The sequence below is a fragment of the Orcinus orca genome, chromosome 11 (assembly GCF_937001465.1).
Source record: "Orcinus orca chromosome 11, mOrcOrc1.1, whole genome shotgun sequence".
Classification (NCBI taxonomy): domain Eukaryota; kingdom Metazoa; phylum Chordata; class Mammalia; order Artiodactyla; family Delphinidae; genus Orcinus; species Orcinus orca.
Window position 1 is genome coordinate 17,127,190 of NC_064569.1, and position 15,398 is coordinate 17,142,587.

Below are 15,398 nucleotides of genomic sequence, written 5' to 3' on the forward strand. Positions count from 1 at the left end.
ACTGAAATCTGAATTTCATGTAACTTTCACACTTCACAACATACTATTCTTCTTTTGATTTTTTTTAACCAATTAAAAATATAAAAAGTAATCTTAATTCACGGACCACACACAATAGGCAGTGGGCTAGAACTGACCTATGAGCAGTAATTTTCGACTCCAATGTAAACAGTTATCAGTTTTTTAATTTTATAAGCAACTCAATTGAATCTAAGGTTCCTATTTCAATGACGAGTGTAAATTAAAAATAAAATACAATAAAAGCCACACATGCATACCTTAGAACTAGAAGCATTTAACATGGTAGCTGAAATTTCTAATTGTTTCAAAACCATTAATTGGTCTTCCATAAGGGAGATCAATGGGCAAATCACGAGTGTAAAACCTAAAAGAGAAAGAAATCTACTTTAAATTTTATATCACCACCAGAATGAGTTTACCTTCTTTACTGTAACTTGCGGCCCTGCCCATCAATTCGGACTGATTTTCAATGCAGCCTTAGCAATATACCACCTATTTCTTACCCTCATTAATAAAGGAGGTAGATACGAATAAACAATAAGCCAAATAAGTAGATATAAGATAAACAGACATCTCTCACCCTATCAGTCTTATAGAAATATAGATAGATGTTATCATTTGGAATTTACTATCATTTTTAACATTTGGTATTGGTAATCTCAGTAAAATGATATAAATCAAGTCAAATACTATCCAGTTAGCTTTCCAAAGAAAACATAGCAACTTGTATCATCTAGAATGATAGTTACATAAGTATCCATTCACTTACTGCACCAGATTAATTTAGTCGGATCAGAAATCAGTGAACGATTTTATTGACTGACTCAAGTTATCGTAATATATCCCCTTTCTCTGAGAACTGAAATTGTTTGCAGCAGCTACAAAAGCTATTCTACATTGTTAAAATCCTAAGTTCTTACGTTTCTGTAGTTTGTTCCTTAAAAGAACCTAGGGCAGAAAGCAGACCAGTTTAAAAAATATACTCAAGATTACGACCTTATCAAGGATTTTACCCTCTCAATTAGTCCTCTCTCCTGTATTTTCACTTTCTCCCTCATTACTGGCACCTTCTCATTAGTATTTTATTTTATCTTATCATCTTATCTTATTTTATCTTACTTTATTTTATTTTTTGGCCACCCTATATGGCATGTAGGATCTTAGTTCCCTGACCGCGGATCAAACCCGTGCCCCCTGCAGTGGAAGTGCGGAGTCTTAACCACTGGACCACCAGGGAAGTCCCTCATTACATTTAAACACGGTCAAGTCCCTCTCAAATTTGAAGAAACCCTGAACACCTAATTCAGGGCCCCCTGTCTTTTTCCCTGCATAGCAATTCTTTCCCAGGAGTGTCCCTTTCACTGGTTCCACTTCCTCACTCCTACTCACTCCCAAACAATTGCTCTTTGGTTCCCACCCAACTATTTTACTGAAGCTGCTCTAGCCAAGGTCATATTTGAGTCCCTTGTCACTAAGTCCACTGGAACTTCCATGTCCTTATTTTATTTGACCTTTTGCCAACAGTCATCACTATTAACTACTCCCTGCTTGAAATACTCCCTTCTCCAGGCTTCTGATAACCCCATACTCTCCTGACTACCCTCCTACACTTTGCTACTCTGTATTAGCCTTCTCTGTAAGGCCCTCTGTCTCTGTTTATCCCTAAACTCTTGGTGTTCTGGTTTCTGTTCTGGGCACCCTTCTCTTCTCACGCTGTTCTGGATGATATAATTCACTTCAATAGCCATCTGCATACTAACAGCCTCCAACCCAGCAACCTCAGGTCTCTCGGACCCAAGCTTTCCACTCAAACATCCTCCTACTCAGAGGACAATACTACCTGGATATCTTGCAGGCATCATAAATTCAACAGGCCCCACATTAAATTCATCACCTTCCCTCTCCATTCCCAAATAAGTTCTTTCTCCAATGTACCCTGTTTCAGTGAACAACTTCACCATCTGTCCCAGCCTCAAATCTGGGCAGCTAGACTATCTCTTCTCCTAGTCCTGTATCCAATGAATACCAAGTCCTACTGAACCTACCTCCTAAATATTTCTGGAATTCCTCCATCTGCTGGAATTATCCTTCTAAACCACAAATCTGACAAGTCTCTTACCTGTTGAAGACCCTTCAATAGCTTTCCACTCATCTAAGGAAAAGTTTTTAAAATATCTTTAAAGATTCTTTCCACATGTCTTGGCCTTCACTGCCTGCCACACTAAAATGATTCCAGGTTATTGAATACCCCACACCATGCATGTTCTCTCACTTTTAGGTGCGCACACACACACACACACACACACACACACAAAAACACACTATGGAATATTACTCGGCCATAAAAAAGAATGAAATAATGCCATTTGCAGCAACATGGATGGACCTAGAGATTATCATACTAAGTGAAGTTAGCCAGACAGAGAAAGACAAATATCATATATCACTTATATGTGGAATCCTAAAAAAAAAAAAAGAGATACAAATGAACTTATTTACAAAACAGAAACAGACCCATAGACACAGAAAACAAACTTATAGTTACCAAAGGGGAAAGGGTAAGGGAGGGATAAATTAGGAGTTTGGGATTAACATATACACACTACTATATATAAAACAGATAACCAACAGGGACCTGCTGTAGAGCACAGGAAACTCTACTGAATATTTTGTAGTAACCTATAAGGGAAAGGAATCTGAAAAAATATATATACATATATATGTATAATTGAATCACTTTGCTGTACACCTGAAACACAACACTGTAAATCAACTATACTTCAATTAAAAAAAAATTAAAATAAAAAAAAAGCCACTTCCTCAGGCCTTCCCTAACAGCCCCTAGACCAGATCTTTGCACTGACTTAATTCCCTATTAAAACCTTTATCACAAAACCCTTAAAGCAATTGCTTGCAATTAAGCTGTATTCTCTAGACCAGGGGTCAACAAACTAAGGGCCGGTTGCTTGTTTTTGTAAATAAGGTTTTCCTGGAAAACAGCCACAGCCATCCCTTTACCTATTGTCTGTGGCTGCTTTCCTGCTACACTGGCAGCTGAGCAGTTGGCACAGACCTCACGGACCGCAGAGCCTCTCCCATTTACTGACTGGTTCTTCGAGGAAAAGTCTGCTGACCCTGCTCTATACCCCTGGTAGTCCCCAAACAGCAGCATCAGTGTTATCTGAGAGCCTGTCAGAAATGCAAGCTCTTGGGTCTCACACTAAACTAGAATCTGCATGTTGATCAGATTACCAGCTGATTTTTATGCACGTTAAAGTTTGAGGAAGCACTGCTGGCCACTGAGCTCTGTGAAAACGAGGACCACGTACATCTGCTGACTCCAGTATCTTCAGGGCCTAACACCACAGCAGACACTCCACAAAGACCTGGGGCTCGACTCCAGGCCTACTGACTCCTTTTCTAGGGCTTTTTCTCCTACAACATGTTCTTTAATGATGTTTCAGGAACCAGATAAAAGAATGAATTACTCTCAGTCTTTTTTTTTGCGGGCCTCTCACTGTTGTGCCCTCTCCCGTTGTGGAGCACAGGCTCCGGACAAACAGGCTCAGAGGCCATGGCTCACGGGCCCAGCCGCTCCGCGGCATGTGGGATCTTCCTGGACCGGGGCACGAACCCGTGTCCCCTGCATCAGCAGGCGGACTCTCAACCACTGCGCCACCAGGGAAGCCCTACTCTCAGTCTTTAACATTCCCTCTCTAGGTGAATCCTTTAAAAGTGTATTAGTGGAGAGATAAATCAAACAAAAATGCACTTGATTTTGGCAAATATAGGGCTAGACATTTTTTTTAAAGACTTAAAGATATATTCAGAGAAACGATGTTTCTTCACGTTAAATTAATGTTGATTAATACCCACCATCTGAACATAACGCTGGTAACTGGTAGCATAAGCTCTTTCCCCCACCTGTAGGCATAACGAGAAATACCTCCTTTCCAGACATTGTTACATTAATCGTTTCCAGCTGAAGTGACCTGAACTTCTGCAGTTTAAAGACATTTTGCAGAACATCTTTAACTTTACCAGACCATGGAAAATCTAGAAAGAGAAAAACAAACCAGATAGATTAGAACTATTCAGTATTATGAATGAGACACAAATGTGAATGGCTGTTTTTATAATAGAGAAGAATCAGATCAATATATAAGACTTTTAATACTATGGACAATTTAACTTTTATAATAATAATTTTGAGATCTGTTTAATTCCCGATGCTAAGCAAAATCATACTTAATGATATATCATAAGAAAAAGTACATCAGAAAAAAATGACAACATTTGCCGGTGATAAATAACTTACAGAGGAGAAAGGTGTTTGGTCAGGTATTTGAAAAACAGTCTGCATGTCCATCAGGAAATTCATAGCATCATAGAAAACTCAACTATCATGAACAAAGTTAACGATTACCTGAAATTTTTGGTGTAAATATCTTGTTTAAAAATGAACACTGGAAAAAAAGGCCCACAAAAGCAATTCAATTCTTTCAAGAGTTATAGTATTCCACAATTAATGATAAACAAGATGCTTGGCAAGACCCTGAATCAAGAAAGGTTTGTTCACTAGGGCAGGAGAATGCACTGCCTTTTAACAAGTGTGAATTTTTTTCTCAATTGTTTAATTTTTTCTAGTTAAAACCTAGAAAACTGAGTTAAATAAATATCTTATTTTTCCAAGCACCGATTAATGTTGCTAAAACCATATTTGGACAAAATAATACATTGTGAATAATAAAGGCTTCATTAAAAAGAACATGGGTAAAGAATGGTCTGCTTCCAAGTTCCCCTGCCACTTAAGGAATGGCTAGTTTCAACTCTTAAGCTACTAGAAAGCACTGACCCAGGCACAATGATTTAATTCCAGTTCATAGAACTGAGAAGAAACAAAACTGGCAAAGATAAAAAGAAAAACAACAAAAAAAGAGCAAACCTTCTTTATTCCAAGAGGCAGGTGACGAATCACATTCGCTGCTCTCGCCAGCATCAGAATTCTCTAAACACTGCTTTAGTCTCTTTGTTAGGACATTTTTTTTCTGAATAAGCTCCTGTTGCCTTTCCAGAAGTTCTTGAATTTGAATGTCTACCGCATGTAGCTCACTGGTTATAGAATCCAGTTCCTCATTTAGAGCTACGAGGGAGGAAAAAAGATATAATGACCAGACAGAGTTAATCACAACTTTAGGTTTCCTTATTATTGATTTTTACGTATTCCTCACCATCAAAATTATATACTTATCGTAGTATAGCAGAGTGGTTAAGAGCATGTGTTTTGGAGCCACACAGACCCGAGTTAAATCTTAGGTCTTCCTCTTACTGGCTGAGTGACCTCAGGCTAAGTACCTTCTACTTAACTGAGCCTCAATTTCCCTATCTGTAAAATGGGGATAATATTAATACCTAGCTTTCATAGAACTGCTATAACAAATTAAATGAGATAGCATATTGAAAGTTCTTAACACAGTACCTGGCACACAGTTAAGCATTTCATCAATAATAATTTTTTTTATTATGTTGTAGGGCAGTGGTCCAACCATCTCCTAAATCATTTCAGTAAAGTGACCAGACTTTGAAGCAAGAGGAAATTATTTAAAAGTCATACCCTAACTACTTAGCTATCATTTTACAAAAACATTCATATTTGGGTTCATACTGTGACATTGTAAGGAGTCGGTGATTATAAATACAATGATGTAACAGTAAAGAGAGAAATCAAGCATGCTACTGGAATTGGCATTACAAGGCCAGCATGCTAACTTATAAAGAAGCCTTAACATATGACTCTAATCAGTCCAAATATTAAAGTCAAAGTGAGACTTCTTTTGATATCACATCAGTGGAAGCTAGAAAAATTTTATAGATTGGTGTTTTCTAAAACATCTGCCTGCATTAATCAGTGTCCAGTTTTTGTTTTGTTTTTTTGGTTTGTTTTTTTTCTTGGCCATGCTGCATGGCTCGTGGGATCTTAGTTCCCTGACTAGGGATTGAACCCTGGCCCTCAGCAGTGAAAGCACAGAGTCCTAACCACCGGACCGCCAGGGAATTCCCAGTCAGTGTCCAGTCTTAATGCCTTTTCATGAGATTAAATCTTATATATCTCATCTTTTCATGAGATGAAATCTTATAGTTATGATTTAAAATAGGATGCTCCGGTGGCTTTTTATTCTACCAACTGCCTGCATGATTCTTGGTTAGGGCTGGCCACCAGGGAAATCTGTAGGAATGAAACAGCAGCCAGGTTTACAGTCAGGAGGCTGGCATAAGGTCAGGTGTTGCTGCAGCTCACTCCCGTTGTCGTTGATCCGCTGGCTCACCTTGCTGACAGGGGGCAGAAGCAGGGGCAGGTTTACCCACAGCTTCTTCAGCTTCTTTGAATCCTTGGCTGGGTTCAAATGCAACTTTCTGCGGCAAGTGCACCAGCTCTTCCGCAGGGCACCAGCGTCCTGGAGGTCAGAGCCTTGGGGACAGTGACACATCACATGAGTCCCAATGACACACAGGTTCCACTTGGTCCTAGTGCGTTTCAGCTCTTCCTTATCCTCCCACATGCCACATCCATCCTCCTGACCCTGCTGCTGGCTCTTGTGACTTCCAGACCAGCAACGGACTTCTTCACCAGTTCCCATGATCATGTAGAGACTAATCCCTGGCATAAATCCCTTATATCACTCATAATGATTCAGCTTCTCTGATGGAACCTGACCAATGCCAAATGTTGTCCCAGAGGAACAGAACCTTAATGGGTTCTCTGAATCGCTTCTGGGCCACCTGGAATTGAGTCTCTGATCTGATTAGATTTAAGGGTATTAATGACCCCTCTCTGCAGTAGTAGAAGCGATAATGGTATTCCACAGCATGCAGTAGACAAAGTTAAATTATCATCTATAGATACCAGTAATTAAGTACCTAGAGAAGGCAATGCTCTGTGTGACCAAGTGTTTGCTGTCACAGAACATTTTTGTAAGAATAATGGGGTTGGTTGGTTGCTTGCGAGTATGCTGGAGCACTTGATGAGAGAAATGCAGGGTGTCCATAAAGGGACCTCAAAGTTTCTATGACTGTCCTAAACGAAACCCTTATCTCCAGAGATTACTGAATACAAACAAGTTTAAATTCTGCAGGTGGCTGAATTATGATACAAACTGAATTCCCAACCTCGCAGGGACTCTTCTGTTAAAGTTAGGACATTGATTTGGAAGGAGTGAGACCCTGAAATCGGGATGGGAACATATGGGCAGATTCCAACGAAGCAGGGGACCTTGAGCCACTAATTCTGCCAAGTCTTTTTTGCCCCCCCCCTTTCTGAAACAGCCTCCTCCTGCCTGTTACGGTTTTTCCTGAGGTAGGTGCCCTGCAAGAGCACGTTAATCACTCGAAGGATCCGCCCCCACCACCTTCCAGTGCTACAAGACCCACGAGGCCCCAGAGGATGAGGTATAAAAATGTGAACTGTGAGAAAACATGACACACACCAAAAGAGTTGCATCTGCCAATATCCGTCACCAGAAACTAGAGAGTATACGTGGGGACAGGTCCTAAGGCTACTAAATCAAGGTGGACAGCATACAATATTGAATGAAGCCAAGTTTACTGGTGTGGACTCAGTAAGAAATTCTGGATTTAGGGACTTCCCTGTTGGTGCAGTGGTTAAGAATCCGCCTTCCAATGCAGAGGACACGGGTTCGAGACCTGGTCCGGGAAGATCCCACAGGCCACAGAGCAACTAAGCCCGTGCTACACAACTACTGAGCCTGTGCTCTAGAGCCCGCAAGCCACAACTACTGAGCCCGTGTGCCACAATTACTGAAGCCCGCACGCCTAGAGCTAGAAGCCACAGCAATGAGAAGCCCGCGTACCACAATGAAGAGTAGACCCTGCTCGCCACAACTAAAGAAAGCCCAGGCAGCAATGAAGACCCAACGCAGCCAAAAATAAATAAATAGATTTATTTTTTAAAAAGACAGGACATAGTCCAACAACAAAATTTAAAAAAAAAAAAGAAAGAAATTAATTCTAGATTTAGTGTGCTAAATATAGTGGCCAGGAGTGGCTCTAATAATTTACTTAGCTAGTCCCAAAGATGAATATCAGAAAGTTGGGAGGGCTGGAGTGGCTGTTCTCTGTAAGCCAGGAATGACCATGGGAAGTACTGCCTTTGAACTAGACTACCTGAATCAACGAGAATGATGGATTCTAAGACATGGGGGCTAAATGCTGGGAATTCAGTTCACGACCAGAGGAAACGTAGATGTGGCTGCCATACCCATCAATAGAGTAGAACAGTCTGACCCACAGAGGTCTTCGGCAGTAGCTAGCTGATCGTGATGTCTGAAATTGAAATAGACGACTTGATCTGTACAGGCAGAATACAAAGGCCTGATTCTGGTAAACACAAGCCTGATTTGAATCACCGCAACGGAGACATAGTCCTTCAACCAGTTCCCAGAAATGGCCAGTTTATAGACCTAGAGTCCCTTGTATAAAGTGGAAGTTGGGGCCCTTTGAAAAAGGACTCTCCTACACAGCTAAAAATTTATGTGGTAGATCTTTCCACTATCCTTCTCCAGAGAAACTTATCAAGGTAATTGTGTACTGGGAAAAGGAAAATAACTTCTCAGAAATTACCAGACATCAACTCTAAACTGATAATTCCTGGAGAACTAAAATGCCACGGTGATCCACCAGTCAGAGTACGGACTGGACAAGCAAAGCCGACGATCAATGCAGTTTTGCTTGGGTGCATCTTACAGTGGGTTAGGAGGTCCTCCAACCTACTCTGTGGTTACTTCCCCAGTTCCAGCAGGCATAATTAGAACAGGTATATTCAGCAACTGGCTGAGTTCACACGTAGGTCTCCTGACCCAAGAGTAAGGACTATTATGGTAGGAAAGACCAAGTGGAAGGCAGATAAGTGTGCTTACCTATCCAAACAGTGAATAGTGCTCTTCCCACTGCCACTAGTGAAATGTTTGCTTCCCATCCCTGAAACTTTGGACTCTGCTGGTCTAGAGGTCTCAGTTAGCGAGGAAGAACTCTTCTACCAGGAGGAAAAGCAACGGTTCCATTTAACTGGAGTTGACTACCACTTGGCCAGTTTGCATTCCTCACGACAGGAAATCAACAGGCAAAGAAGGGGGTTACTGGACTGGCTGGGGGGAGTGATCCTGACCATTCAAGGAAACTGGATTGCTATGACACTGCAGAGGAAAGAAGTGTCTGGAATGGAGGGGATCCTCTAGGCTGTCTTTTGGTATTCCCATGTCCTCTGATTAGAGTTAATGGAAAACTACAAAAACTCATTACAAGCAAACTGCTAAGGCATATCCCACCAGGCAAGGCCCCATGACCAGGTGAGGTGCTTGCTGAGAACAAAAGGATATGGAATGAGAAGTTGAAAAGGCAGTTATAAAATAATAGCTATGACCACATGATCAGGTGAGAACCAAGAACTGCAATAGCTATAAGCATTCCTCCCTTATTTTGACATTCCTATATAAGACAAATTTGGGTTTTTCTTGTTGCTGGTTGGTTGGTTGGTCGGTTGATGGATGGGTGGATGGGTTGATTGATGTTCCTGCTCGCGTTCCCCTAAACTCTAAAATAAAAAGTGTTAATAGTCTCTAACCTCGTATCTCAGGATTTAAGTTAGAAGATTATCAAGAAGGATGTGATTCAGCAAGAAGAGGAATGAGCGTCACGCAAAGATGAAGAAAAAGAATTCCTGTCCTCTTCGGAGGAGAGGATCAGTGTATATTTCGTTGGACCAGGGACAGCTGTATCATGTTGGGGAGCCAGAGATTTAGAAGCTGGAAGTGAAGCCGTCGCCATATTTTCCATATTTAAGAAGGTCAGTGCAAGGTCAGGCCTGGTGACCTCACTGGCATGGGGCAGCAACTGGGTCCATGATTCCAGCTGCTGCTAGATATCCTTAGGGAGACAGCAGGGCCTGCAGCTCCTCTAGATCCTGTTGGTTCTCCTCCCTTGACTTCTCTGAACACTCAGCCAGGTCATATGCAACTCCACGGGGAAGGACGTGAGCATTTTGACAGGTCCTGCATCACCTACACTGGAGGCTTTGAGGCAATAAGAGACTGATCTAGGTTCCGGTAAGATTCATCTTCGTGGGGAGCAGTTTGTTTGGGCATTCCCCACTGCATATGCATCTTCTCTTCCTAACTGCTGGCTCCTCCAACTTTGGGCCGAGCTCCAGACACGGAGGCAACAGACAGAAAGAAAGAGCTTAACCACTTCCCATATTCACACCAAGTAGAATCCCTACAGTTAGTCCCTTCTATCTCTCATAGTGGCTCTGCTTCCTGATCAAATCCTACATAACAGAGATGTTAATGTCAAACTACGCTACAAAGTCTGTATCATCGTACCTTAGATAAAGTCCTGATTGACTAAGAGTATAAGAAAATAGAGCTAGTTGTAATAAATCAGGGTCTTTTAATGTTTTGTTCAAAATTATGTCACCTCTATTGCCAGCACGGACAACACATGACTTGTATTATTGGAGATGAGATTGAAAAGTGAAAGATTTCAATAATCTGTAACAAAGACGGCTTATTACTATAATATATCTCAAGAGCACATAGTATTGAGCAGGGATCACACTCCAGAGTTCCTAAGCTTACAGCTGATGCAAGGGAGGTATCAGTCTTCAGAAACAGCACATTTTCTAGCAATATCCCATACTGAAATGAACAACGAAAGGAAAGTGATTTGCCACAAGGGAAGCCGTCAAATCCAAATCAATAAACTGCCTGAAGGCAACTTCAGAGGCATTTCAAATATAGTTCGACAAGTGGGTAGAACAATAGAAGAGGTGGGTTATTTGAAAGGGGCACAATATTGTAAAAATGATTCAAAGTAAGCATCTCCTCTTAAATAAAATTTATCTATGTCATTACTCAGTTATTTTAAAAGCATAGCCTACTGAGAAAGCTTAAAGTCTTGTTAAGTAGAATAACTCATTTATGCATTCCAAAAATAACTATACCCAACTGAGGCAAGGTTCCGTAACATCTCTGAAACCCTCACCTTTGTCTCTTAGTAAAGAACATTTGGATTAGCATTTAATATAACTTAAATTGTTACTATTTATTATTAACCCTTAAGCTGTGAGAATGAGTCATGAGACAAAGCCAAAATCTATGTCACTATTTTTTTCATATTTATATTTAAATAAATTGTAGTTTTTAGGGGTAGATGGGAGGATGCCATACTTAGGAAAACCATTTCTTTAAAGTTTGAAAAGAACCTAATCTTTTTACCCCACTGTTAGTGCTAGTATGTAGCAAAGGCCATATTCACTATATCCTACAAAGGACAGGAAAATACCATAGAATAAGTTCCTCACTCCTGCCATCCACTTCTTTACTGAATAGTCAGCAAGACCTCACTAATAAGCACAACAGAATCTAGCCAAGTTTATAAAAACAAGCAATGGATGGAAATATACCAAAATACCAAGAGTAGCTGCCTGGAAAAGGTCAAATGGAAGTTTTTCTTTTATACTTCAAAAACGTTTCAAATAGCTCCACTTACAGGAACTTATCTTAAGGAAATAATCAGAGATGCACACAAAGCTTTTGATTCAAAGATGTTCAATGCAACCTTTTTTACATTTTAAAAATGGAGACAGACTGAAAGTTCAACACCAAAAGTGTTAATTGTTTAATGTCACTTCAAAACAATAAAATACAGATCAGTATTAAAAATAGAATATTTACAACATAGAATTTACTTAACAATATGTCTATACTCTATATCTACACTATGTTTTTAAAAATCACATTACCAAACATTATGTACAAAAGTTAAAAATTTTGTTGAAAAACAATACATCTAAATGTTACAGTATTAACCTGACTAGTGAGATTATAAATGATTTATATTGTCTACTTGATAAGTTCCCAAATGCTATCAAGAAACATACCATTCCTTGGAACTCTTATGTATTGCTTTTTGGGAACGTAAAATGGGATAGTCACGATGGAAAACAATACAGTAGTTCCTAAAATAATTAAACATAGAAACACCATGTTAACCAGCAATTCCACTTGTAGGTATATACCCCCCAAAACTGGAAGCAGGGGCTCAAATGGATACTTGTACACAATGTTTGTAGCAGCATTATTCACAAAAGCCAAAAAGTGAAATAACCCAATGTCCACTGACAGACAAATGGATAAACAGAAGGTGGTATATACATACAATGGACTATGATTCAGCCTTAAAAAGATACATGTTACAAAACAGATGAACCTCAAAGACATGCTTAAGTGAAATAAGCCAGACACAAAAGGACAAATGTTGTATGATTCCACTTAAATTAGGTACCTAGAATGGTCAAATTCACAGAGACAGAAAGCAGAATAGTGTTACCAGGGGCTGCAGGGAAGGGAGGACTGGGTTTAACTGGTACCAAGTTTCAGTTTGGAGGGATGAAAAAGTTCTGGAGGTGGATAATGGTGATGACTGCACAACAGTGCAAATGCACGTAATGCCAGGCACGTAATGCCACTGAACTGTATGCTTACAAGCAGTTAAAATGGTAAATTTCATTAAGTACATTTTCCCACAATGAAAAAAAATCTGAAAAAACATCACTTCTATAATCAAAATTTTTAAAACAAGTATTTTTAAAATTTATTTTTTATTAATTTCTATTAAGACTTTTTTAGAGCAGTTTAAGGTTCACAGCAAAATTGAGGGGAAGGTACAGAGAAAAACATGCAATTAGAAAGAGAAGAGAATGAACTACAAAATGTAATCATCTCCACTAACCTGAAATGGATGCCATTCTAAAGCTGAATTGGAGAGCCAAGTTTCTTTCTAAAAGTGAAAGAAAAATCAGAGCAACAACTTTTTAAAAACAGTACTGTTGATAATGCTCAATGATAATGTCATTACTAAGCACAAAAAATGTTAGAAAGTAAACTATATACTGCAGTGACCTTTCAATAAGGACTACATGCTTCTTCCCACTCTACATTTTTATGGAAAATTCTCTAGATTTCAGAGAAGTGTCCAAAGTCACATAAACATATATAACAAGTATGACGTCAAGAACACTGAACAAATATCCACCAGACACAAAGCGATGTCACAAAAAAAGAGCAAAGCTTTGAGGTTAAACAGCTTTACCACTAAATTACTGTGTGATCTTAGCAAACCTAAACAACTTGTTCATCTCAGCCCCTTTCCCTGTCTCTAAAATTGGGATGGTGGAAGCTATTTTACAAATAACAAGTTGGATAGATTCAAATATCCCAGATGAAGCAAAATCCATCAACATAATATTCAAATTAATAATTTAACATTTTACTGAATATGTGCTTTAAAGGGTTACAATTTAGACTCAATCTTAAAAGAGGAATTGGTATTCTACAGAGGGGTGAGATTTCAGAGGGAGAGAACATGAAAAGGTCAGAAGTGGGGAAAAAGCCTGGTTTGTATTAAGGAACTCAAAATATTTCTGAATGACTAAAACTTAAGAGTACACACGAGCAAGTGGAAGGAGGTCAGGTTGGAGGGTAGGAACTTTATTTAGATTGTCCATAATCTCCAGGAACACCTCCCCCAACTCTGATATGGAAAACCAATATTTTCCAAAACTAACTTAGAATGTTCTCCAAAGCTTCGGCATCACCCTACCCTTACTCAAACTGCTGACCTTATGCCCTTCCTCATGTAGAATTCTGTAGTCACCACTAGGCTGGAAAAATAAGTAGGGTCTTCTTTACCTTGCTAAGAAGTTTGGAAGGTCCACACCACTAAAAGATACTGAAGGAGGGGAGTAAACCAAGGACTTCTAATTCTTGATCGATATGAATATGTCTTCACCATTTTGTGGAAATATAATTCTCCTTCTCTAGACTGTAAGGTTCTCCAGGGGGGTAGGGATTGAGTCCCTTCACATCTGTATCCACATAGCCTAGCACAGTGCCTTGCATATAGTGCAGGCTCAGGTTTGCTGAGATTGAAAGCAGAGGGTTTTTCTATACTTATGAAACGATGTAATCTACAACCATTTTGCCCCACTATTTTAAACGACTCCTTTGATTATACTGTTAAAAAACTGCTCATAAACTCCTTCCCCAAAGGATGTGATTTAATAGCAAAAGCTATCTGAACATAAAATATGTTCAAAAATTAATGAGCTATCTATAGCATGTGTGTCAGAAGTATACCTAGGCACTGTTAAAATCCAAAACAAACGGAGACCAGTCTTGAAAATTTCCTGGGCAGACAAAACCAGCACAGACATACAAACAAAACTTAATTTAGCTTATTTTGAAAGACTAACTTGACCTGGGGCATTTTTTTGTTTCTGCCTCTGGAAATCAGAAGCAAAACTCCAACTGTTTCCCAAGGTTGCTAGGAGGTAACCACTAATCAATTCCCTATCCTTTAAGAAAATGTTAATATTATAACCAATCAGTGTGAAGAATAAACAGTCCTTACTAAACAAGCTGCTTTATAACAATATAGCCCTGAGCCTAATTCCATGTTTCGATTTGAGTGCTCCCGGTTGGCAAACTGTCTTTTTGGTGTGTACACATGAACTTTTACTAATTACTACTTCCATGATTCAGTGGTTTTACTTGCTATATCTTAACTTTTGCAAGCATCCTCAGGAAATATTTTACAGGGTCTCAGGCAGTCATGCATGCTTGACACCAAGTACCAGAGGCTAAATCACACACACACATCCTCCAACTCCTCGCCCCCTGCGTTTAGACGCAACAGCAATTTAATAATACCCTCCCTTACGCTTAGGCGTTCCCAGTGGCGTTTCCCAGTAAACAGTGGTTGCAAATAAACAGGCTGTGGTACCCAAGCCTCCTGCACGGAAAAGGCTGGTGATAAAAAAAGACCGGTCGGCAGTGGAACGTGCCCCTAAAGGACCGAGTTCCATTAGAGCTGAGCGATGATAGAGAGTTCCATTAGAAGGGCGAGGGCCCGTTTCTCCCCAATGTATTGGTGGAAGGAAATGAGCCGGCCTCCCCATCAGCCAGGAAAAGGAATATTAGCTGTTTCAAAGCGGTAACGGGAGTTACCCCAGAACGTCTCCCCAGGGGGTTAAGGGACATCCTCCCCTCCTCGGTCTCCGACCCCAAAACGCCCCTGCCTCAGGTCCGCTACTCACCGCTTTCAGACGCGCTCCAACGAAAACTTCCCGCCACCAGGCTTTCCTTTCTTTCCAGCCAGGAGCATCCACCCTTCCGGGTCGGTCCTTTCAACCAATTGCAAGTAATACCCTTCTCTTATTGGTCGAGGGGTGTGGCCACCATGTGCGTCACTGAACAAAGCCACAGGTGATTGGTTGATGTTGGGAGCAGGCTTAGCCAATGGGG

At 40.2% G+C, this 15,398-nt stretch overlaps 1 protein-coding gene across 2 annotated transcripts in view; it reads right to left on the bottom strand.

The window, feature by feature from the left end:
• Positions 1 to 15,297, bottom strand: part of RECQL (RecQ like helicase) — a 33,801-nt gene extending 18,504 nt beyond the window's left edge. For both annotated transcript variants that reach the window (XR_007469938.1, XM_033430255.2), the window contains exons 1-5: positions 15,191 to 15,297; positions 12,826 to 12,873; positions 4,967 to 5,164; positions 3,898 to 4,077; positions 279 to 385 (exon numbers count right to left, since the gene is read on the bottom strand). Coding sequence is in view for 1 of the 2 variants with exons in the window: in XM_033430255.2 (XP_033286146.1) it covers positions 279 to 385; positions 3,898 to 4,077; positions 4,967 to 5,164; positions 12,826 to 12,841 (501 nt within the window). In the remaining variant the exon portion in view is untranslated. The remainder of the gene's footprint in view (positions 1 to 278; positions 386 to 3,897; positions 4,078 to 4,966; positions 5,165 to 12,825; positions 12,874 to 15,190) is intronic.
• Between the last annotated feature and the right edge of the window lie 101 nt (positions 15,298 to 15,398).